This window comes from Cyprinodon tularosa, unplaced genomic scaffold, assembly GCF_016077235.1.
Source record: "Cyprinodon tularosa strain WSP-4 unplaced genomic scaffold, ASM1607723v1 ctg209, whole genome shotgun sequence".
NCBI classification, from domain to species: domain Eukaryota; kingdom Metazoa; phylum Chordata; class Actinopteri; order Cyprinodontiformes; family Cyprinodontidae; genus Cyprinodon; species Cyprinodon tularosa.
In genome coordinates, this window is record NW_024038774.1 from 193555 (window position 1) to 219635 (window position 26081).

Sequence of the window (26081 nt, forward strand, 5' to 3'; positions counted from 1 at the left end):
TTTTATATCTAACTTTAAGGAGACATGAGTTTTAAAAAGGGAAAAGGCCGCATATAACAAGCCAATATTAGTTAACCTGATTTCTTTCACTCTGTAAGTGAACAAAGCAAGCAATAGAGTCCATATCTACTGGGAACTGTGGTAAAAAGGAGAAAAAAAATCTTTAAAATAAAGTAATCGTTGGAGCATGAAAAAATATATTTATTTAGGTCCATGTACTCTGTTTGAAAATAAAATAAAATCCCATGTTAAGATCAAGTCTGTTTACAATTAAAATCAGAGCTTTCACAATAATTACTTTCCCAGCCGGTAATAGCTCAGAAATCCCATCTTAATAAAGTCAGATATCTCTCTGTAATCTTTATCTAACAGTGAAGCAAAGAGGAAGGGAAATTCCTCCTGGATCATCAAAACTAGAGGTGTTATTTTGTTCATAAAAATACATAAAAAAATGTAAGAATGTTCTTTACTTGTTCAATAAAAACTTGATGTAAAATATTTGAATGTTTATTATAATTATTTTAAAACAAAAGGAACCTGTTAATTATGAAGAGCCAGTCTTGCGATTTTGTCTTGCTAAAAGAAAGCAATATACCATCTGACATGTTCTTCTCATATACTAACTCCACCAGCCATATTAATTGTTAAAGTTTAGTCTCCTCCGACCAAAAGCACAGTTTCAGATTGAATCCCAGTAATGAAAATTCCATATATCTATGTTACTGATGTTTGGAGTCTCAGAATATCTGTAATGGATTATTGAGATGCTTCTCTTTCCTCAGATCCTTAGATCTCCAACACGGAACACTTCAAATTAATATGCATCCATTCATCCCCCTGAAAATATTTATGGCCTGAGGAACTGATCAATTTAAAATGGAATACAGACATAAAAAATTACTTCAGTTACTGTTTTTAAAAAAAGATTGTTAAGGTTGCCAATAATTGTGACATCTTTATTTTTGTTCTAATTCCATAAAGATACATAAGATACTTGTAAATTCTGCAAAGAATCGACAATTAACACGACAATTTAACAGTTTCATGTGTTGATAAATTTAAATTGAAACCGAAATTCGGATTAAACCTATTAGACCAGTTTTACCACCTGTGAATAAACCTGTGAAAGCACTAAATGGCTTCAATCATCCCCAAATGAAGAACATTCATTAAAAGTAGGAAAGTAAAAAGTTAAATATGAGCTTTATTTCTAAATAATGTACATTATCTGGCTGTGTGTACTAAATGGCAAACTGATGACTGGAGGGGAGTGGCGGCCTAGTGGTTTGGGCATAAAGCTTGGAATCCTGAGGTTTTGAGTTTGAGCCCCACTGCCACAGACTCTGTACTCTGGGTCTCTGAGCAAAGACCCTTAACCCCACATTGCTCCCTGGGCGCCCCACGATGGCAGCCCACTGCTCCCCAAGGGGATGGGGTAAATGCAGAGAGTTAATTTCTCCAATGTGAGATCAATAAAGTTCAATTATTATAATCAATGACATAGTCAGTTAAAGAAAGACAAAGACGTCCATCTTCTCCACGTCCACCAGGCTGCGGAACAGGCCACCCACCCAGGACGGTCATGGGTTTGGGAGAGTGAGATCTGGTGTTCAGCCTCACCCGCTTCATCTCATCACCGTCACCATCTAGAGGCGAACCTGAGGCATAGCAACCCTGACACGGATAGAAACTTATCGAGGAAAATTTCATGGATATCCCAATTAGCTTGTTAGGATAATTATTATTGATGATGTGTGAGTTTATTACACCCTAATATTACCTGCCTGTTGTGTTTCCCCCAGTAGTTTATCTAATTAGTCCATCCAGATATATAGTTCTAATCTTCATTCTGTACCTGGCAAAGATTTGGGAATGGATAGAAAGCAGTGTCCCTCAGATAAGAAAAAAAGTGTAATGTTTTGATAAGGCTGGAGCCGTGGATGTCTCCTAATCTGCAAACGTGTATGATATAATGATGTAATGATGTGATGTGTGGTATACTGGAGATGTATATAAAATGTTTCTCTAACTGTTTATCGAGAAGTGAGCCTGGTTGGTTAAGCGCTGCATTCTATAACTCAAAGCAACTTCTCTGATCTGACTAATTAAATCTGTTGTCATGTCTCATGCTTATTTAATACTTATACATTATAAAGTGTTATTTAAAGCGTTTTTGTAGAGAAAGCTTCCAGGTATAAACACAGAGCTTTCCTTTAACAACCTATATACAAAAAAAAACAAGAATTTATTACATAAAAATTGCTTAATTAAATACAAATATAATAATCAAACAATTTTTACAGGGTTCTATCACATTGGTCACATTAGACATTTCTACAGAGACTTGGTTTCAAAGACTGAGGCTAAATAAAGGACGCATGGACAATCTGCTAAACTGGTATATGAGGGATCTAACTTAGAAGCAGGATTACAATAATTTGTAGTAAAATAAATTACCTCCCATATGTTATTGTTTTTGATGCCTGTATTCAGACAGAACATACTCAGATTATTTTAAACCTTTTAGATTGTTACAAACTTAATAGAAATGATGCATCTTGAGCCCCTAAATATCATATTCTTAAATTATTCTTTTTGAATTTGATTTTGTTTTAACTATAATTAAAAAAATAGTGTATTGCAGTATTTTACAGTGACATGTGTGCTAATTATTCTTGTTTAGAAGCGACTGGAACTGCTTCAAAAGACTTTTTTGAAAACAAATTTTTGAATATTAGGCTTTGTTTTAATACAGCTTAATCTTTTTGCAGTTCAAAACAATTTTTTGAAAAGTACCTGTATCAAAACCTGCTCTCGTATTAGTATTCTGTAAAGCTCATCTATCCTCTAGTATGTCCCTCAAATATGTACTGAGCGAGGGCCAGATTACAGATTAGCTCCAGCGGACCAGAAGCATGGTTACCAACCACCATCTTCTGTAATTCCACCCAGATTCTCTCTCCTGATATACGTAGCTGCCAGCCAGTGATGATTTGTGCTTTCTCAACTCAAGCCAAAGTCAGAACAAACATCTGCCAGGAAATCTTGAGAAGCTGATTTTATCTCCCAGCAGGACCTGGCACCTGCCCATACTGCCATAAACTGTTTTAATCACAATAGTGCAATAGCTTGTTGGTCCAGGAAACTTCTCTGACCTAAACTCCAGAGATGCAGCATGGTGAAGACGAGCTACAGGCTGCTTTAGAATAAATCACAAACCCTTTTCCTTCATGTCACACCTAAAAAAAACAGCAGCTAACTTTAATTCATAATAAACAAATTAACAAAACTAACACTTTTAGTAATAAAAATCACAAATTGTACAATAAATGCATATCATTTTATGAGTTTTACTTTAGCTAAATACAAATTTAGATTTTTAATTATATTTAATATTATTTCAATTGGATAAACTGCACCTGTGTCACTGTGTCAGTATACAAAGGTCTGCATTAAAGACTTCCAGGATCTGATCAGATTAATCTAACAGGGATAAAGGGTTCGAATTTAGTGGAAAATTGCATTCTCCATCCCATCATCATGCTGCACTGAACTCATTTCCAAACGTCATCATATTCAGATTTTATTTTATGTTGCAACAAACTTTTAAATGAGCTAAAAGCTGGACTATAGACCTCAACTAAAACATCGGTTTACTTTATTCCCGGAGCCCTGATTGCATTCAGTTCAGCTGTCGCACAGCTTCGAACTAACGTTCCATTTGATTCAGTAAGCTTAAAATCAGCTGCTGTTTAGATTAGATCAGTTGAGGACAAAGATCAAGGTACTTGCAGAATGTGAGGCAGCACACACGCTGCGTTATAGGCTTCAATGATGCTGCCCATCATCTCTGAGAACATCAGCTCAGCAAGACGGCTGCCTGCAGCCGGAAAGCGAAATGAAACCAAATGTCATAAATGGCAGTGGAAGAAATGAAGCTGTATCAGCAACTGTCCGGCTACTGATTACTCCCAAGTTTTATTCCACCACTCCCTGCTCTCACATTACTCCCACTGAGATTTGTGCTGGAGTCCATTTCAAGAAAAAGAAGTAAACTGAAGATCAGAGAGGCTGCTCAGAACGACTATTTTTGTCACTGAGCTTTCATTTTAAACATCATCATCTGACCTTTATTGTTGTTAAACTTACGGTCGTCATCTCTAATTTTGATTGAATAGATACTGTGATTTACTTTTGGTCGGCAAGTACTGTGCTGTACTTTCTAGATTACTGATCTTCAAACCTGCTGCATAAAGAGGTTAATGGGACAAGTTCGTTAAGATAACAGTATGAGGAAAGCCTCAGATCAGTCTGATTTAAAAAAAAAAAAACTTAGGTAAAACTGGCTATTTTTCTAGTGTAGTCTTAACATTCTTTCTTTTTAAAGTAAGGCTTTGAATATGATAAGTAGTTCATATTGTGCGTGCAGTTAATGGCTCTATGTATTGCTGCATTTAGTATAACACCAGCATAGTTGGTCCAGCTTAAAGGGATTACACAAACCTCTTTTAAGAGTCTCCATTGTGTCACTATGCTAGCATTATTTGTACAGAAGGAGGTCACTATTTACAACAGGACATGAAGCTAAATTGTAGCGTTCCTCTAGATATCTTAATGAATTAAATTATTTTTCTATTGCATGTAAGATATTGAGTTCTTATGGCTTTAAACAGCACCACTTTTCAAAAAACCTGAAATATGCTTCTAAACAACAGATTAACTTATGTTTGACTTAATCGGCCTGATGACAAAGATCCTCCATTCACTCAGATGGTTATTTCAGTGAGTCAAAGTATCAGAAATATCAGCTGCGCTGCTGCCATCAACACCCTTGTTTATAGATGTTGGAGATCGGCCAGTTCTTTCCCAGTGTAGTCCTGTTTCTCTGACTATGGCTGGCTGGATGTGCTCCCCTAATCCTCTGACATGGGAGCTGGTTCGGTGCTCGTCTGCCTGGCTGTGTGTTTCCTGGACGGGGCCGCCTTTTACAGCTGCTTTTTGTATCTCTGCTTCTGTCTCTTTGAACACCAGTCGGCCTCAGCATATGGCCGCTCACACTGAGCCTGGTTCTGCTGGAGGTTTCTTCCTGTTAAAAGGGTGTGTTTTCTCTCCTCTGTCGTTACAAGCATGCTTAGTGTGCGGGAATGCCTTCGAGTCAATGAGTTGATGCAATCAACCTTAGATAGAAAACTTTGAATAAACTTGACTCTATGATCTGGTCAACTGTAAAGTGCCTTGAGATGGCGTGTTGTGAATTGGCACTATATAAATAAACTGAATTGAATTATTTAAGCCTCTATGGGCACAAGTTCATTAACATATTTAACTGTTTGTTTGGATTCCCCTAAACTAGAGTTTGAGGCGAGAAGCAAATGCTGACATCTACCAATATTATTTAATAGCTGTGTATTTAAACCTTCTAGAGTTTTTTCCTCAAGCGTACCATCTGCTTTACTAAAGGAGGAATGATTCTGCATACATGTTTATAGAAACAGAAGTAAGTAGTAGTCATGACCAACATGTTCTGGAAAAAACTGCCAGGTGTCATTCATCAAAACCATCTGGCTATGCAACATTCCTGCTGGTAATCTCTTCTGCAGAACTCTAAAGTTTGTTTGTTTTGCTTCTCAAGTAATAATCAGTTAATCTATTGAAACAGAAATGAAAGTGATACACATTGCTGAGGAGTGGAATTTCATTAGTATCTAGCTTTGGTAACAAGGAGGGGTGAGCTGTAAACATGTTTTAGCCAAGTGTCACTAACTTTTTAACGGGATGGGTTTAATCCTATGTTCACCATTTATTTGGAAAGTATTTTACTTTTATCCTTATTACCCTTAACATTTTCAGCGTAACAGACTCAAGTGTCCTTAAAATCCTCACTAAACATAACAGCTGGGCAATTTGGCAGAAAAATGCATCACAGTATAAGTATTTCCTATAATTTAATCTTGATAAAAATTGATTAGGTTTTTGTTTTATTAATTTAAAAGGTGGTGTAGGAAAAAAAGATTGAAATTAAATCTTAACCCGAACCCTATTTAAGTATAGCCTTTATATACTGTAGAGGTCAGCACTACCGATAACCTTGCATTGGCCAATGCTTTTCCTCTGCCCAGGATTTGTTGTGGTTCTGGGTCGGAGTTTAGTGAGATTATTCAGTATGTTTTGTGTCTTTTCCATTGTTTTTGAGGTGACTTTTGCAAAATATATTCTTAATAATTTTCCAGCCAACTCAACATGTGTGTATTGTGTGTGTTTATCTTTTTTTACTTGTAAAATGTATGAAAAAAATACATAATTATTTTGAAGAGAAAGTAACTTGAAAGAGACTTTTCTTTTTTAACTTTTAAAAAATTATTAAAAATGTTTTAAATGTGTTCCCACCATTAATTTTAAGTACAGCTACAGGTTTCGTGGGGTTTATGCCTCTAGCACTTTGCACATCCAGAGAAAAGAAGAGGAAATATCTCTAGTCAACCACAGAATGTCAACACAATCAACTCTATTTAGCTGGCAACAAATGGAAGACAGAGAGACCAACATCTAAAGAGAGGACAATGAAGGTGCGGCAAAGAAACACTATTCATAACACCTCATTACTTTAATCAGTGACTATGCATGATTGTTCTGTATTTAAGTGAGTCAGAAGTAGATTTGGACATTTATACCATTCGTCTTAGGTGAAGATTTATTGTGTTCAAAATAAAAATTAAGCTCTTATTAAAGTCCTTATTTCTCTTTTCGTTTTCTACTCCAATCACTTATCATTGGTGTGCCCGTCCTTCACCATCTTCATGCTGATCTTTGTTTGCACGCTGTGTCATCCTAGCTAGTACAGTAGAATTACTGTTACCTTGTAGGGTAGTGAGTGTCACTGTGTGTCCCTGCTGTCAGCAGTTTCTTAAGTTGCCATTGCCCACCATTTAGAAAAAAGTTTTACTTATGCAAAATAAAAGAAATTCCACATCAATACTAAATCTGACTAAAATTAAAATAAATCATATGATCTACTAAAGACAGATAAATTGTCCTGGCAGTTTCTAAGCAGAACCTCATTAGCTTTGCATCAGCTGCTGTCATGGTTGCCTAGAGACAGATTCCTCTCACCTCCACTGCTCTGTCACTCCTGTTGTATCCTATTCTCCATTGCATCCTCATATAAAAATACAGACCTGAGTGGGAAGAAGCATATCTTATAGCATATATTGTACAGTGTCAGTGGGGATGAGGACATGGAAAATAAAAAAAATATGTTGGGCAATGCAAAAAAAATCCCTGCAAAGTACTGCAAAAATGATGATTGTGTTATTAGGAGCCTGCTTTATGGAACAGAAAACGGCCACAGTCCTGTAAGTGATGACTTTGCCAGGTGATGTGAGGACTCCTACAGCTCAATGCATCAAACACATAAGACAGGTCCATTGATTTTAGAGGAAATGCCTGTACATCTGAACTCATTATGATCAAATCCAATATCTTGAAACCATGATTGATTCTACTTTTGAATTGAGCAGTGGACTTCTTCTCATCCTGTTCACAATAAATGGCATCAAAAGAGCATGCGACTTGGGATGATGCTGAGAGAGAGGCTCTTATTTAAATTTGGGTGGATGACGCTATCCAGGCACATAAGTTACTGAATATTATGGGCACCACCTTTTTTGTTTGTGTAATTCCTGCCTTCAGAGCTGTAGTATCATGGACCGCAGACAGGATGCAAGGAATCCTGCTAGTGTGATGTGTACTCATATGCCCCTTTGGGGTGGACCCCTTCATCAATTTGCAAGTTTTCAAAACAAAAACAAGGTTTTGATGTGCTACTGTATAAAAGATCAAACCCAACGCTTTTCCTGAAATTTGAATTGAAAAAGCTTCCTGGTAGGGAAGTGATAAGTCTTCAAACTTGGAAACAAAGACCAGTGGATTGTTTTTAACTTTTTTTTTTTTTTTTTTTAAATAACTATGACCTGGATGACTGAGAATCTTCACCAGCATCCAAGCTCGGTCCGAATTCACCACGCATCGGTTTCAGAGGGTAGGGTAAATGGGTTATAAGCAGGTACAGCAACTGACAAAGTCCACGTCCGTGGGCGTCTCCCATCCACTGGCGATTGAGTTTAAGTAGCTACCATTGAGGCAGATATGGTACCTAACTGAGAGGTAAGACAACTCGCTACCTACCCTTTAATGCAACAGAATGCAACACAAACACTTTCCTTATAATATCTTTTAATCATTTTCCCTTCATACACATTGAAGAGAATTAAATAAAATTTGAACAAAGCAGCTTAAATTAAACTTAAAAAAAAAAAGATTGTTTAATTTGGCCAATTTTTATGGCTTCACGTGACTCAGCAGTTCATCTTTGTCCATTTGGTACCGACTCTTCTTCCAGATGTCACGGAGGTTCTGCAGAGTGGCACCGATCTCCTTTCCTGAGGTGATGCCCATCTTCCTAAGATCATGGCCGCTGATGGGGAAGCGAGGGACGGACCATCTCTGGAGCTCCGACAGCAGCTTCTCCTCACCTTGATACTTCAGTAACTCACACACTTTGCTCTGAGAGTCTGGCTCCCGGCTCTGAGGAGATAAAACATGTTCAAGTAGAAGAGTGAAATGATAAGAATTTGGTGCTGCGATATGTAAGTATTTAGTCAGCCACCAATAGTGCAAGTTCTCCCACTCAAAAAGATGAGAGAGGCCGGTAATTTTCATCATAGGTATACCTCAACTATGAGAGACAAAATGAGAACAAAAATCCAGAAAAACACATGGTCTGATTTTTAAAGAATATATTTGCAAAATATGGTGGAAAATAAGTATTTGGTCAATAACAAAAGTTCATCTCAATACTTTGTTATATACCCTTTGTTGGCAATGACAGAGATCAAACGTTTTCTGTAAGTCTTCACAAGGTTTTCACACACTGTTGCTGGTATTTTGGCCCATTCCTCCATGCAGATCTCCTCTAGAGCAGTGATGTTCTGGGGCTGTCGCTGGGGAACACGGACTTTCAACTCCCTCCAAAGATTTTCTATGGGGTTGAGGTCTGGAGACTGGCTAGGCCACTCCAGGACCTTGAAATGCTTCTTACGAAGCCACTCCTTCGTTACCCGGGCGGTGTGTTTGGGATCATTGTCATGCTGAAAGACCCAGCCACGTTTCATCTTCAATGCCCTTGCTGATGGAAGGAGGTTTTCACTCAAAATTTGACGATACATGGCCCCATTCATTCTTTCCTTCACACGGATCAGTCGTCCTGGTCCCTTAGCAGAAAAATAGCCCCAAAGCATGATGTTTCCACCCCCATGCTTCACTGTAGGTATGGTGTTCTTTGGATGCAACTCAGCATTCTCTCTCCTCCAAACACGACGAGTAGAGTTTTTACCAAAAAGTTCTATTTTGGTTTCATCTGACCATATGATATTCTCCCAGTCATCGTCTGGATCATCCAAACGCTCTCTAGCAAACTTGAGACGGGCCTTGACATGTACTGGCTTAAGCAGGGGGACACGTCTGGCACTGCAGGATCTGAGTCCCTGGCGGCGTAGTGTGTTACTGATAGTAGCCTTTGTTACTTTGGTCCCAGCTCTCTGCAGGTCATTCACTAGGTCCCCCCGTGTGGTTCTGGGATTTTTACTCACCGTTCTTGTGATCATTTTGACCCCACGGGGTGAGATCTTGCGTGGAGCCCCAGATCGAGGAAGATTATCAGTGGTCTTGTATGTTTTCCATTTTCTAATAATTGATCCCACAGTTGATTTCTTCACACCAAGCTGTTTACCTATTGCAGATTCAGACTTCCCAGCCTGGTGCAGGTCTATAATTTTGTTTCGGGTGTCCTTTGACAGCTCTCTAGTTTTGGCCATGGTGGAGTTTAGAGAGTGACTGTTTGAGGTTGTGGACAGGTGTCTTTTATACTGATAATGGGTTCAAACAGGTGCCATTAATGAAGGTAACGAGTGGAGCCTCTTACAGAAGAAGTTACAGGTCTGTGAGAGCCAGAAATCTTGCTTTTTTTGTAACTGACCAAATACTTATTTTCCACCATATTTTGCAAATAAATTCTTTAAAAATCAGACAATGTGATTTTCTGGATTTTTTTTCTCATTTTGTCTCTCATAGTTGAGGTATATCTATGATGAAAATTACCGGCCTCTCATCTTTTTGAGTGGGAGAACTTGCACTATTGGTGGCTGACTAAATACTTTTTTGCCCCACTGTATCCTGATACAATTCATCCTAAAAAAAAAAAAAAAAAAAAAAAAAAAAAAAAAAAAATTATATATATATATATATATATATATATATATATATATATATATATATATATATATATATATATATATATATATATATATATATATATATATATATATATATATATATATATATATATATATATATATATATATACATACATACATACAGGTGCTGGTCATAAAATTAGAATATCATGAAAAAGTAGATTGATTTCAGTAATTCCATTTAAAAAGTGAAACTTGTATATTATATTCATACATTACATACAAACTCATATATTTCAGATGTTTATTTTGTTTAATTTTGATGATTACAAATGACAACAAATGAAAATCTCAAATTCATCATATCAGAAAATTAGAATATTGTGAAAAGGTTCAAAATTGATGGCCCCTGGTGCCACACTCTAATCAGCTAATTAACTCAAACCACCTGCAAAAGCCTTTAAATGGTCTTTCAGTCTAGTTCTATAGGCTACACAATCATGGGGAAGACTGCTGACTTGACAGTTGTCCAAAAGACGACCATCGACACCTTGCACAAGGAGGGCAAGACACAAAAGGTCATCGCTAAAGAGGCTGGCTGTTCACAGAGCTCAGTGTCCAAGCACATTAATAGAGAGGCGAAGGGAAGGAAAAGATGTGGTCGAAAAAAGTGTACAAGCAAGAGAGATAACCGCACCCTGGAGAGGATTGTGAAACAAACCCATTCAAAAATGTGGGGGAGATTCACAAAGAGTGGACTGCAGCTGGAGTGAGTGCTTCAAGAACCACCACACACAGACGTATGAAAGACATGGGTTTCTGCTGTCGCATTCCTTGTGTCAAGCCACTCTTGAACCACAGACAGCGTCAGAAGCGTCTTGCCTGGGCTAAAGAGAAACAGGACTGGACTGCTGGTGAGTGGTCCAAAGTCATGTTCTCTGATGAAAGTAAATTTTGCATTTCCTTTGGAAATCAAGGTCCCAGAGTCTGGAGGAAAAGAAGAGAGGCACTTCATCCACGTTGCTTGAAGTCCAGTGTAAAGTTTCCACAGTCAGTGATGGTTTGGGGTGCCATGTCATCTGCTGGTGTTGGTCCATTGTGTTTTCTGAGGTCCAGGGTCAACGCAGCCACATACCAGGAAGTTTTAGAGCACTTCATGCTTCCTGCAGCTGACCAACTTTTTGGAGATGCAGATTTCATTTTCCAACAGGACTTGGCACCTGCACACAGTGCCAAAGCTACCAGTACCTGGTTGAAGGACCATGGTATCCCTGTTCTTAATTGGCCAGCAAACTCTCCTGACCTTAACCCCATAGAAAATCTATGGGGTATTGTGAAGAAGAAGATGCAATACACCAGACCCAACAATTCAGAAGAGCTAAAAGCCACTATTAGAGCAACCTGGGCTATCATAACACCTGAGCAGTGCCACAGACTGATCGACTCCATGCCACGCCGCATTGCTGCAGTAATACAGGCCAAAGGAGGCCCAACTAAATACTGAGTGCTGTACATGCTCATACTTTTCATGTTCATACTTTTCAGTTGGCCAACATTTCTATAAATCCTTTGTTTTTATTGGTCTTCAGTAATATTCTAATTTTCTGATATGATGAATTTGAGATTTTCATTTGTTGTCATTTGTAATCATCAAAATTAAACAAAATAAACATCTGAAATATATGAGTTTGTATGTAATGTATGAATATAATATACAAGTTTCACTCTTTAAATGGAATTACTGAAATCAATCTACTTTTTCATGATATTCTAATTTTATGACCAGCACCTGTATATATATATATATATATATATATATATATATATGCAATTTTTATAATATTATAGCTCTGCAAAAGTAGTTGCAGCAACTCCTTTGCACTGATGCAAAGCAGCTGAATGAAAGGCTCTTGGGGGATGCGCTGGCAACTAGTTGCTGGGGGTTTAAGAGTTATAGAGAAGGACATTGCGAGACAATAAAATGGATATTTGCCTACAAACCATTTTTACATTTAAAATTCATTCAGGCATATCATAAATCAATGCAAATACCATCTAAAGAAACATTGAGATATATGTATTTTGAATGTATACAAATATTGTCTAGTAAAGTATCACAATATTTGATGGATTAGAATATTTCCTACACCCCCATAATCTAGATTTCAATCCAATCTGTGATTCAATCTATGAAGGTACTAAATGGAAGCAACCATCCTCAAAAAAAAATTAAGAGCATTCATTAGAAAGCAGAAATGTAAAAGAAAGAAATCATCATCATCTGGCTAACAAACTTACATCAATAATATAATCAGTGAAAGGTTTGAGGCTGTCCGGCTCTTCGCTGGCCTTACAGAGCTCCCGTCTGTATTTAATCAGGAACAGAGCCAGCGTCTTCTCCTCTCTGGACACCTTCAGTCGGAGGTCCATCTTCTCCACGTCCACCGGGCTGTGAAACAGGGCAGCCAGGATGGTCATGGGTTTGGGGGAATGAGCTTTGGCGTTCTGCCACACCTGCTTCATCTCATCAACGTCACCATCTGGAGGCAAACCTGAGGCATAGCAGGAAAAGGAACAACGCTGACATTAATAGAAACTAAAACGGCTTTCCCAATGATAACCCGGGTTTAATAAAATCGGGTCAACAAGCTAACAAACGGCTTTTAGCGCTATTACCATTTGACCAAAAAGACGAGTCTGACCCCCTGCTGGCAAGCTGCGTGGACATTTGCCCTGCAGCTGGGTGTCTAATAACGCCATCACACTGGTGCGATGGAAATCAGGGGAGTAAATAATGGAGAGCAAAATGGACGGGGGCCAGAGTCTAGTCAGTGTTCTTTATTGTTTCACTATTTTTTCTGTCCGAATCTCTTACCAGTGCTGCACCATTTTTATCGAAAACAGAGTTGTTTTGGTTTGTTAAATCAGAAGTGACTGGCGTGATGCATTGACGTGCGTACGTTGTATTTAATGGTTGCCCTTAGTACATGCCGATCTGAGCCGAGGCGATTTTAAAGCGGTTCACTTGCCAAGTCATGCCGGCATGGGTCAGTGAGACTACCAATAAAAGCAGATTGTTCAAATTTTTTGGGTGGGGGTCTTCGGGCATTGGGAAAGGGGTTTAATAGAGGTGAATTTGATGGATGTTAGATTTGTAAAGTAAATCTAAAGAGCTATGTACAAAAATGTGAATTTACAAAATGGTTTAATTATATAAATATGTAAAATTAAACAATCGTTCATGGGGATCCTACACATTATCGCTGCTTATCCTCCCGCAGCAGTGTGTTGCAGTGACCTTGATGCAGATATTTTTGATTCATGCTCAATTTTGAAGCATGGTCAAATGTTATGTTATTCCACGCCCCAACGCAAGTGGGACAATCACGAACTAGGTGTGGGTCTAAATACGTTCAAGACAGTGAGGAAGTGGGAGCATTATGTGCAACAACATAGGGACATGAGGGTGAAAAAAGAGTGGGGATCCAGGTGGAAAAATGGTCCCAGCGTTCTCACGCACCTCGCTCTTCCAGCTGGTCCATCTTCACGAGCCGTTTTCCGCCATGGCGGTCATACAAACAAAACAAGCCGGTAAGGTACCAAATAGGAAATACACATAGCGTAGAGCGGATATAGATTTGACCAATGAGAGGCCTCCTGTCTGCGGCACTGTCTTTGGTCACCTACAATTTTGGAGAAGTGCAGCAGAGTGTCTGCGGAATTTGCGTTCACTGCGACACACAAGCAGACGACCTGGTTTCAGAGCATAAATCAGCCTTAGGTCACATTAGATATTTCTACAGAGGCTTTGTTTTAAAAATGTAGCCTATTAACTAGACACCGGACAGATCGACAAACTTCTAAACTCATGAAAATCAAACTACATAAACTAAACAGCTGAATAAAACTACTGTTCTTGTGGCCTTCAATGAACTAAAACATGAGCATGAAATATAGAAATTATTCTTGTTTAGAAGCTGTTGGAACAGCTTTAATATAATTTTTAAACAAAAGCTTTTTAAATGTTTTTTTTTTTTTTGCAAAAAGCAGCTGGTTGCTGATTTGATATCAACTCGTGTTTTAAAACGTATTTAATAGTAGAAATGAAAAATATGCTTTTAAAGTGCCTGTATGAAAACTTGCTCTCATATTAGTATTCAGTAAAGCCCATCTATCCACTGGTATGCCCCTCACCTATGTACTGAGCCAAGTCCAGATTATAGATGAGCTCCAGCAGATGAGCAGCATGGTCACCAACCACCATCTTCTTTAATTCCACCCAGATTCTCTCTCCTGATATAGCTGCCAGCCCTCTGCCATTTGTTCTAATGGCAGCCAGAGTCTCAGGATCATGCTCATTAGGCTTTAAAGCCACCCTTCCATAAAACCTGAAAGAAATTGACAGTTCTTAAAAAAAAACAAAAATCAAGACAAGTGATTACTGTCTGATGAAGGGAGGTAACCTACCTAAAATATCTCAATATTCTCAGATAGTCTTCCTTTATCCTCTGTTCAGCGCTGCCGACAAACCGGACTTTATGGTTCTGCAGGTCTTCATAGCCTTTGAAATGGTCATATAAAGTTCCATCAAGACCTGTGAGATGGAAAGTGAGGAATTTGAGAATGGATTTCACATTAAAGAAAGATCCAATATTCATCAACAGTTATATTTAGTGAGTAAAGCACATCTCTAAAGCACCTATTAGAGTCAAAAATACCTGTAAAACTTCGAACACATGAAGTTATGAGAAGTATGAAAACGACGAGGTGACATGTCTGCATTGCAGTTATCTAACCATAATGACTAATGCATGACTAATTTTCTTGATGTCGTTAAGAAACCAATTTTCATATTTTAGTAATGCTTCTTAGAATAACGACACATGAAGTTGGAACAGATCTATTGTGAGCCACCGTCTAGAATTTCAAATGTGATTACCAGTTTTTTTACTTTGGTTGCTCAAAGAGACATCTACTGTCTAATTAATTCTATAATACTTGTGATGAGGAGCTGTAGATGTTATTACTGTCTTTGTCTTATTTGTATTTAAAACCAGAAAACTGCTATAGGGCCAGTTTCTGATCAGAGATAAGCTCTGGACATGGTGGATGGCCAGCTGGAGAAGTCTAAAATGTATATATGAATTTGGAAGTCTTCTGCCTAGATGTGAGGAGATATTAAGAAGCAACCAGAAAAAAAAAAAGAATGTGTAAAGAAATTAAAGGGTCTAGAACTGACCCTTGTGGGACACTGCATGTTAAGAGGAGCAAAGTCAGATGAAGGGGAATTACCTAGAAACATAGAGTTGATGGTAAGATCTCTCCGCTCAGCGTCTTTCTGCCAGTCGGTGGTGAACTCTACCTCTGCATGTCGTCCATCTGTCTGAACATCCACTCGTAGTGTGGTCACCTCAAAATTCTCATTGTGCAGCTGAGGACGAGAAAATGTAAGGCACTAAAGACACACAAAAGGCAACAGAACACTCAGACTTGATTTCTTTCAGTAATTTAGTTAAAGTGGATCTCACAGATGTTTGATAAACAGACAGCAACAGACAGCAATTGCTGACACCCCCATTAAACGAAAGAAAAACCACAATGGTTATACAAAAACTTGAAACTGACAAAGTAATAATAAATTAAAACTATAAAAACCAACAAATGAAAGTCATACATTGACTTTCAAATATACATTAACAGAATTATTAAAAAACCAAACTCAAACATGTTCACAGATGAAAAAAATAACTCACTGGTAATGAAAAGCACTAGCTTAGCAAACTAACCCCACTGGCCATCGGCCAAAATCTTTTTTGCCTGCAAGTTTGGTCTAGAACTGATCAATCACAACGCAGAGATGTGTTTTGAATTTTTGGATGCAAAGAGGGCGGGGCTTTGAGGGTGTGATGACAAAGCTGCGCGACGCTGGAGTAAGCACAACAAGGAGGATGGCAAGAACTATTGAACAGTAGAATGCACTACGGCGGCAGCAGCTTTTAATGTAGCGCTCCATTGAAAGTTAAAAGTTCTATTTACTGTTGCTGTTGTTCAATAAAAGTACGTTTTAAGATCATTTGAGGCGAGGCTATTATACTTTAAAGCCATTTACAAATTTAATTAGTAATTAAAAAAACTATTTCAGAAGTTGAGAGGACCGCGGCAACCAGCAGACCTCCGAGGGTAACGGCAGCCAGGGCTAACAGCAGCCCGTCTGCAGCGGCCCTCTCTCAGCATAGTCGTGTGTGAAGGACTGCTGGCTCTGATGGCGATTTTTGACTCAGCTTTGGAATCGGTTTTGGAAGGATTAGACTAGGGCTGGGCGATAATTCAATAACGATATATATCGATCGATAGACGTGTGGCGCAATAGAAAAAAAGAGGGTCGATAAAAAAGAAACGCAGTTTTCCTTCCTTCTCATTGTAGCCTAGCATGTAGGTTTATGCTAGTCACTGCTTCCTCCCAACCAATCACAATCGCGGACCCAGGCACGCCATCACCAAGTGCCGCCCTCTCAAACCACAACACAGAGCACATGAAGATGTCGCAGCAAGGAGAGGCGGAGGAAATTGTTTCAAAGAAGGGTTTTTGTAGTTCGGCAGTCTGGCAATATTTCGGTCATGGCAAGTCGGACCAAAAACAAACCACAGTCATCTGTAAAATGTGTAGGGAACCAGTGAAAACCAAGTCTGATAACACAACCAACTTTTTTTTTTTTTTTTTTTCATCTCAGCCGCTCACACCCGCAGGAGTACGAGCTGTGTAGGCCCCGACGCGGCTCTCCTCCGAGGAATCTTCGGGAATTTCGGGAAAATATATATATATTTTCAGTTCTGGGCAGTTTCCCACGTAGTTCTAACAATTGAGATAAAAATGCTGAGGGGCCAGAAACTTCAAAGTAATAACTCAGGTTAAAGCAGGAAACGGGGGCGGCGGGGCATTTATTTATTTGTTATGTTTATTTTGGTCACTTTTCTGGTCACTTTAGTTTATTCTTTGTCAGTATTTAATAACATAACTCAGGTCTCTTAAGTTATTTTTCTTTAAAACAATTCTGTTATGGTTAAAAAAGTTGGTTAAATAAAGATTTAATTCGAAGTCTGTGTTTGTGTTTTTTATTAAAATTAAATCATTTAGCAATATTATAAAAAGTCCAGGCAGAGCTGCGCATAAAATATGGTTTCAAATCTTTTCAATAATTATCGATATCGATCAATATGCATTTTTTTTTTATCGATAAGCTTTTTTTCTATATCGCCCAGCCCTAGATTAGACTTTGGGTTTTCGTTGAAACTTGAGCAGGAACAGGCTCTACGCTCATTCATTTTTAAGAAGGACAATTCGCTGTTTTACTGACAGACTGTTTGTTTACACACCCCCACCAGCTTTCTGTCGTGCTTACTACGCCACAGTCAGTTGCGCTCATTGGACAGAGCGTTGGCCAATAGGCCCAGACATGGTTTGAAAAACAACGGGTTGTTCTCAACAACCTTCTGATGTCTCATTCATCGGGGCCAGACTAAATTACACACTTAATCTCACCTTTAGTCTAGTTTATCAGGCTAGAAAAGCACTTCATCTATCCATCCTAGTTGTATTAAACCAAGTAATTTTAAAAGAATGCCATCCCACTCTATTTTACTGGAAAATTATCAAGTATTGCTGCTTTTACTTGAGTCAAATTTATAGCAATGATATCCACAGGAAGTGTCGTTGCTGAAGAAAGAGCAAACCTTCTGTCCAAGTGGAGTCCTTTCATTAAAATATAGCACTAAAGGACTTGGACCTCCATGGGGCCAGTGTGTCCATACTACCTTACACTTTAGCTCTATCTCTGCAAAAGATGTGTACTACAGCAAGCTGGGCATCCTCTTGCATGTTTAAATTTTATATCAATTGCACTGTGTGTGCAAAGTATGATCTGCTTTGCAATACACATGTTGGAATATTTTTGGTTCCAACATAAGACACAAAACAAATGTTATGAAAGAGAACTTAATTTCATAACTCTGGTTCTCTTATAAGAAGAGTCTCACCAAGTCAACCCTCCGTACTCTGGGAGGAAAAAGAAAGCGTATTTGAAAATACTGTTGCAGTGACAGTTCTTTAAGTAGAAGGAGGAATCTTGCCCTCACTGACCAGGCAGATGTATTTTCGAGGATATCCTGGCAGGCGTAAAGTAATAAAGGCTGCTGATATTTCCCGGAGAGACTCATGTTAGTAGTAGTCTATATCTAAAGGACTTCAGATCTTATAGTAGTTTCTCTGCCAGATGTCATTCATCCAAAACATCTGACTATGCAGCATTCCTTTCGTTAATGTATCCTGCAGAAACAAAGCATTTTCGTTTTGCTTCTTAAACAAATAAGAATTATTTATCTGTAACCCTTTAGCAGCAGGAATTAGATTCATGCAGACTGATAAGGAGTGGAATCCCAAAAAATAAAGAAAAAAAAAACAGAAAACAGTTTATTGCCTATTTAATGCCCCTGTTAGGGGCTCTCAAGGCAAACAGGCCCTGAACGATGGTTCAGGCAAACGGTGTTCGTGATCAGGTTCCTCCTTAAGAGACCCGGCTGGGCCAAGCCTGAAGGAGTGACGTGAGGCCATCCCTCAGCGGGCCCCAACACCTGCAAGGGGAACCATGAAGGACTGTTGGCAAGAGGATTGGGCAGCAGTCAGAGGTGGAGGGGAAAGAGCTTGTATGGGATGTGGGACTATACTGGCTAGAAATAGTCAGGATTTCCTCTACACATAGCCCAGACGCCTTTCTACTCTTGAATGGCCTGCAAGGAGAGTAGGTAGGCTGGGGTGTGCTAGTCTTATCCCAGCTCAGCCATTGTGTTTAGGAATTCGGGGGGAGCTCTAACTGTGTGTTCAGACTATGGGCCAAACTAGTCATGGAGGCGGTCAAAAATCTCCCCGATGCCAATGCTTTGTTGGTGGATGAGCACCTTAGACCTTAGGATATTGCCAGGCTGTCATGGAGGTCAGGGACAGTGCCCTTGGATTGGCAGTCTGGGGTGGCAGTTCCACTTCATAAGAAGTTTCCCACTTCAATTATAGATGGATCAGATTTCTCAGCCTCCCTGGGAAGGGCAATGTCAGGGTACTGGAGAGAAGAGACTGGCTGATTGTTGAACCCTGTCCTCAGGGGGAGTTTGCCCAACCAGGCCACATGTGTTTAGTGGACCTGAACAAAACACTCAACCCCGTCTCTTGTGGTTCCCTGTGGGGGGCGCTTCAGGAGTACAAGATCAGGGCCCTCTACTAGAAACCATCTGCTTTCTATACAAGCAGAGCAGGAGTCTGGTCAATCTTGCCGGGAAGTCGGACCTGTTCCGTACATGTTGGACTCCACATGGTGGATGAACACTAGCTTAGAGATGGGTGAGTAGACAAAGCATAACGAGTACGAGTATCACTATTAATATTAAGATATTCAGTGTGAGACACTCAAGTGACATAGCTCTTAACCACAATCTAAAGAAACGTTCAAATCTTCAACAAAAATATATAAATTCTTAATATTATTGATCACAAAGCACCAATTTGCTGTTTTAGACGTTATCATCTTACTCGTGCAGTAATGGTCCCATGCTTCTCCCCTTTATTGTTGATCATCCTGATCCCCGCAGCTTGAAACATGCACTTCATCTCTTCTGGAGTGGCTGTGGTGGCAAAGTCCACATCTTCAGGTCGCTTCCCAGAAAGCAGATCCCGCACGGCACCTCCGGCAATACGAAGTTCATGCTGGTGCTTTTCAAATACCTCTGAAAAAACGAAGAACACACATTTACTTGTTTATTTTTTTTTCAACTAAGAAAGTCGTTTTTACTTTACTTATTTGAACAAAAACATTGTTTACTCCCCGTATTAATCCTGAACTAGGTGTTAGTTGGCGAGTGCCCAATGATTGGGGTCCTCCTATCAGGACCAGGCCAGGCCAGGCCAAGCCAGAACGGGAGCTGATCCCCCAGTGGGACAGCCACCTGCACTATCACTCAACTTTGGGAGCTCAACCTTCCACAACTTTAGGTTTAGCAATTCTGGCTGGACATAGTCCACACACCTCCATGCACAGCCTGGACTATGGGACCAAGCTCCTTGAGAGAGCCTGGATTTTCCTCTACTGGTGCTGTGGTTCACCCCAGTAGAGGGTGCCACATTCCTACACTTACAGGGAGGGGCGAGGTCTCTGACGGTTTCTTGGTCATTAGGCTGAGTACCGGTAACAGGATAGATTACAAGGCCTGCTTAGTATCCCTCCTGCCTATGTGGGAAACAACAGTGACATATTAAGGCTGCATTTCTTGGACACTTCACTGAAGAGAGGGGTGGAGCAATCATCTGGTGGTGAGTTGGATAGGTTGAAAGAGGAGGAAGCCAGACAGACTTGGCAGGCCCAAGAGGTAAGTGAGGGTATGCTTCGAATATCTGGCTGAGGCCCTCACTAAGAGACTAAGTAAACTCCAATCTCCAAGATAAGTTTTTTAACCATCAATCTTCTGCTCATCTCCTAGTACAGCATTGATTCATATTAGATAAGACATCAGATTCACACGTTCATCACAGTGATGCGGGTCACGGGTGACAAACACATGGGCAATTCTAGACAGGACCCAACAAGAGCCAGTGCCCCTATAGAACTGTTTATGGCCCTTGTACAAAAGAGATAATACCAAAAAAACAAAAACAATAATAATCTAATGATGATATTTATAATCTAAAATAATGATTTAACTTCCCTTTGAGATTAATAAAATAATTTTGAACATGTGCTGGAACAGACACTGATGGGTAGGGGTGTGGGAAAAAAATCGTTTTGGCGATATATCGTGTTATTCGGCTGCCCAATATAATATCGATCTTTCACTTCTTAGTATCGATTTAAAAAAAAATGTTACATAAAACATTAATGGGAAAATGGGCTAGCTCTGCACCACCACTCTGGCAGAAAGCGCTGTGGAGCCCTTTAACTGTGCGTGCAGCACCAAATCTGTATTTGAGGCAGTCACAGTGGAAGAAAACCCCAAACAACATGGATAATAATACCTAATCAATATTTTCTGATGAAAATATACAGCACTTGCTGTTTTATCTCATCATTTGATTTTGATAGCTGGGGAAAATATGGCAATATATAGTGATACTGCAATATCGTGATAATATCGTATCGTGACACAAGTATCGCGAAATGTATCGAATCGCAACACTCATGCCAATACTCACCTCTAGTGATGGGTGGACCTTTTCAGTTCTGTTTTAAATTATTCAAAAATCAAGGGAAAAGCTTTGTATTTCAGTTTGCATCAGCTTAAATTTATTTCTAACCTGTCCTGTCTTGCTGCAGCTTAATATGACTTCTCTGCATATATGTATAAGATAGACCCTAGATGTCTACACATTCCTACACTTAGTTATTGGCAACACATTTGCCACATTGCATCTGCAAACTGATAGCGGAATCATAGCAGTAAGAGTCTTGTGGGGTTTATTTCTTTAACAGTTTTGCACATCCAGACAGAATTTTTTCTACGCTAACATATAACCTTTAGCGGACAGCCTCTGTGAACAATTTTCAAGTAACTCTTCTTAACTAAATTTGTTTTCTGTCTCACTAAATTAGCCAAGAACATTTGGTTTTGATCTCAAATGATCAGATCATAGTCTTCACTCTAAGTGCTTTGTCCACCACGTGGCAAAAATCAAAAAGTACTGCTTGGAACTTTAACAATGAGAAAATATTCAGGAAGTAGAAATAATAGAAGCCCTAAATGTCAGGGATAGGTTGATAGTTCGGGGAAGTGCTGCTGAGCAACACATTCATTACATTCTAAGGGGAGAAGTATTTGGTTCAGAGAACAACAGCACAAACAAATCCTGGATGGAAAAAAACAAAGGTATCAACCTAAAAATAGGTTCCAGCTCAGACAGAAGGATATCTTTCTTAAGATGGAAAGGAGATTGAAACATATGATCACAGTATGACGATATTTATAATAAAAGCACTAAAATCCCTGATACTAGCAACATAGAGGCAGTCTGCTGACGATGCCCTTGGCTCCTTTAGCAGATGTTTAGTGTTTATCTATGATATGAAGGAGAAGAAGAGATTATTTCCGAGTGGTTTGATGTACAATTGATGTAGACTCCCTGGTTAAGCATCCAGTGAGCATCCTGCAAAATTTTCCAATGAGAAGGTGAAAATGAGGAAATATTTCAAATGTCAACACAATCACTGAGTTGATAACCGTTCAACTCTATCTGGCGACAAATGAAAGACAGAGAGACCAACAACTGAAGGGAGGACAAATAAATGTGCGGCAAAGCAACAAAATTCATAATACCTAATTTCTTTAATCAGTGACTGCTTAAGTTCTTTTTTGTCTAAATATTTTTTAGTCAGGTATAGCTCTGAATAATAAATAAATAAATTACCGAATCTGTGATGCAAACAGCCATTATGACATCGCCAATTTTATTTAGAGCCCTTCTTATTGAATATGTTATAGCTTAACTCATCATGCAGCTCTGCCATGACAAGCAGACTACAACTGAAAGTGAAGTAAACAGGCTGCAGATGAAAGATATCCTTCACATGGAGCCTCGAAGGTCTTAATCGTTTCTAGAGTTTGGCTAATGAAGCAGACTTTCCCTCTTTGAAAAAACACTTAAACCTCTTATACAGAAGTGATTTATTTCATAATTGGCACAAACATGAGTGTCAACATTTCTACTATGAACACTATGAATAGAAAGCAACCAAACGACACTCATCTTGAATATCTTGCTCTGATTGCAACAAGAAATTACCAATTATATAGAGTTAAGGATGAAAAAAAACACTTCTGCTTATCTATGTACTAATGTAAACTATGTTGTATATGCTTCCTCTGTCTTTAGAATTGATCAATTGATTTAGTTGTTTTATTATTTGTCTGAGTTATTTGGGATATTGCGGTTATTCCCTTGACTTTGCTAAGCCAACATGATTCTTAAGGCAACAATAGTGAGGATCACTGACCCTAATAGAGGCTAGAATAAAAATGTGATGACTATTACCCCATTTACACTACGCTTGAAAAAGCGATCCATGCCAAGACCGGTCCCAGCTCGGATCAGTTGACCAGGTCGAGCTTGGTTCTGACGACCGTTTACACATCACGCTATCTCGGTTCCTCGACTCCTCGCCTCCTAGTGACGATCTGCGGTAGTACTGCCAAGGAGGAAATCAAGCAGTTGGTGGCGGTAATGCACCAAAAATGAGCCCACCTCTGGATAGGGGTGTGCAAAATAATCGTCATGATGATGCATCGTGATTCTAATATTCGTGATCTACTGCATCGATTCTTGATGCCAAGAATCGATTATTAAGTTTAAAAAATGAAAAATTGCATGAATGGTTGGCGAACATCAGCCAAAAACAATTGCAATACCACTTCCAGTCCAGTAGATGTCGCTGCAAATGTGTTGACGAACGCTGCCTTGTGTCACAAGCATTTCCGGCCGTGGGATACTGTGCCGAGTCATTCAAAAACAAAACATGGAGGAGAAAATATTGCAATGCATCGCAATAATTCAAGTATCGTGATGCATCGTGATAGAATCGCATCGTGGCCTGTGAATCGTGATTCGAATCGAATCGTGACTTCTTTGGCAATACCCACCCCTACCTCTGGAACTGGTCTGCAGTAAGCGAGGTCCGGTTGTGTCTAGCTCGGTTCAGCTCAGTTTGCTTTCCATTTACACGCGATAAGTTATCTCAGTTACTGAGCTCGGACCGGTCTCGGCATGGTTTTTCAAGGCTAGTGTAAATGGGGTATATGAAAGCTAAAGAAAATTATTGTGCATTTCTGATATTTAAGTTGTAACCTCAGTTGTACAGATTAAATATAGTGAATAAATATTTTAACAAAAAACATTCTGTTTGAATTGGTCATAATCAAAACCATGATGTTGCACCAGGAATCTTACAGGAAACTATCTGCTATTGTTAGATCATGAATATTATTAGGCACACATTAATGAACAAACCAGCAAGTTAGTTATAAGCATAGGTTCCTCTATTGCTTATTATTTGATGTGAATCTAATTTTCAAAATGGTGTTCTAAAGACAAATGTATGCTTCTGAGGCATATCCTCTGCAACCGTCAAATCTGTCTCTGTGCGCAAAGGTTCTGCAACAGTCGTCGCGCAACTCAAAAAATCCTGACTACGCCTTGGTATTGAAAGTGTGCAGACAAAAAGCAGCTGTGATTGGTCCTTGGTATGTCTTTCCGACTGTCTGTGTGGTCGTCCTTCTCAATTCGGTACCGAAAACCGAGGACCAACTATATTGGACAACTACAACGAAAGGTTAATTGGCCTTTTTGCCAACTCCATAAACAGAATCTGTTCCTCTTCAATGTCAAGCAACTCTAGATCCATCTCCATCTTGCAGACGCGCCATTGTTGTTTTGGAAGTTAAAGACTCCAGCTGGCGCCGCCGAAGTGCTTGCGAGTTTTCGAATAGGCTCCCCCTTGCGCTTTGGCGGGAAACTGCTGTGCGTCTCTACAAAGTCCAGACCGGCGGTGCAGAAGCATACCAGCATAACTGGTTCGTGACCAGACCCAAGCGACATTTGATGTGTGCGATTGCAGAAGTATAATCTGCCCTTAATAATGAACTGTGGAGGGCTGCATGGTGACCCAGGGTCTTTCTGCATGGAGTTAGCATGTGCATGTGTGGGTTCTATCTGGCTTCCTCCCATAGAACAAAATCATGACTGTTAGGTTAATTGGCTTCCCAAAATTGTCCTTAGATATGTGTGTTTGGTTTTATGCTTTTGTGTGTCTCTCTGTTGCCCTACAACATCTCTCACCCATAGACTGCCAGACATGAGCACCAGCTCCACCGTGACCCTGACGGGATAATGTTTGCTGAGAAGATGGTTGGATTGACAGTTAACGGTAATATTTTCACAATTAAATAAAGAACGCTGTAATTAATTACCCACATGACCAAAGTGCTGTGGACAAACCAATGATATTATATATGTTTTGTTAATTAAAATTGGTCAAATAGTGAAGGACATCATCTATCTCTCTTTCTACTATATTAGAATATATGGATAATCAGTTTAGATATTCGTAGCGTTTGGTAGTGCAAAATCATTTTATTTTGTAGATGTGAAATGATTGAATCAAAACCAGTTATGCTACAAAAAAATGTGTGGCTCTCCGGCTCTCTCACTTTACAACAGTAAAAATAAAGGCTAAATAGCAAAAGAAAGAGGAAAAACAGAAGGTCTAGTAGATGAGTGCTGTCTAATAGAGTAAACTCACCCGCTATTCCATTCAGCCCATCAGTGAAGAGAGACTGGAACTCCTTGGTCTTCAGCCTCATGGTAAACAAACTTCGCCATACACTCAGTCTAATCCCAACAGGTTTGACTAATGTGCTCCACATCTACAAACAAAGAGAACGAGACAAGTCCATTTAACTTGGGCCCCTTTGCCATAAAGTTTGAGCTAGCAGGCTAACATGCTAGCTGGATAACCAGCTAGGTTAATAGCTAGCTCGTTAATAACGTTCTCAAAGCAGCTGCTACTGTCAGCACGTGTGTGTAAACAACGTTTTATCGAAAATTCAATAACAAATAAGACATAGAAACAACCGAAAACTTTAGTAGACACATAATAAATCAAAGATACTGCTGTCACCGAATATTATCTTTATCGCTCATGTCTTCATGAAGCGGAGCTGGAAGGTTTTACAAACGTGTGTTGCTGGCGACCAATGGGTGAGAGCTCCAAGTCTCATAAGGCGGGATTTAAACTGTTCTCGCGA

The 26081-nt window shown here is 39.3% G+C and overlaps 1 protein-coding gene across 1 annotated transcript; it reads right to left on the reverse strand.

Annotated features, from left to right (window-relative positions):
* Positions 1-8215: 8215 nt before the first annotated feature.
* On the reverse strand, positions 8216-26071 carry trnt1 (tRNA nucleotidyl transferase, CCA-adding, 1). The gene is made up of 8 exons (XM_038285251.1): positions 25955-26071; positions 25577-25700; positions 19828-20021; positions 15543-15681; positions 14718-14844; positions 14445-14638; positions 12549-12802; positions 8216-8583 (listed from the first exon to the last, which is right to left on the reverse strand). Exons 2-8 carry the CDS (start codon positions 25698-25700, stop codon positions 8338-8340), a joined length of 1278 nt encoding a protein of 425 aa, XP_038141179.1. The 5' UTR covers positions 25955-26071; the 3' UTR covers positions 8216-8337.
* Between the last annotated feature and the right edge of the window lie 10 nt (positions 26072-26081).

Coding starts and splice junctions, on each gene's coding strand:
- trnt1 (XM_038285251.1), bottom strand. CDS start 25,700: ATGTGGAGCACATTAGTCAAACCTGTTGGGATTAGACTGAGTGTATGG. Junction 15,682..19,827: donor ATGGGACCATTACTGCACGA/GTAAGATGATAA, acceptor TCTCGTCCTCAG/CTGCACAATGAGAATTTTGA. Junction 12,803..14,444: donor GGACTTGGCTCAGTACATAG/GTGAGGGGCATA, acceptor GCTATGCCTCAG/GTTTGCCTCCAGATGGTGAC.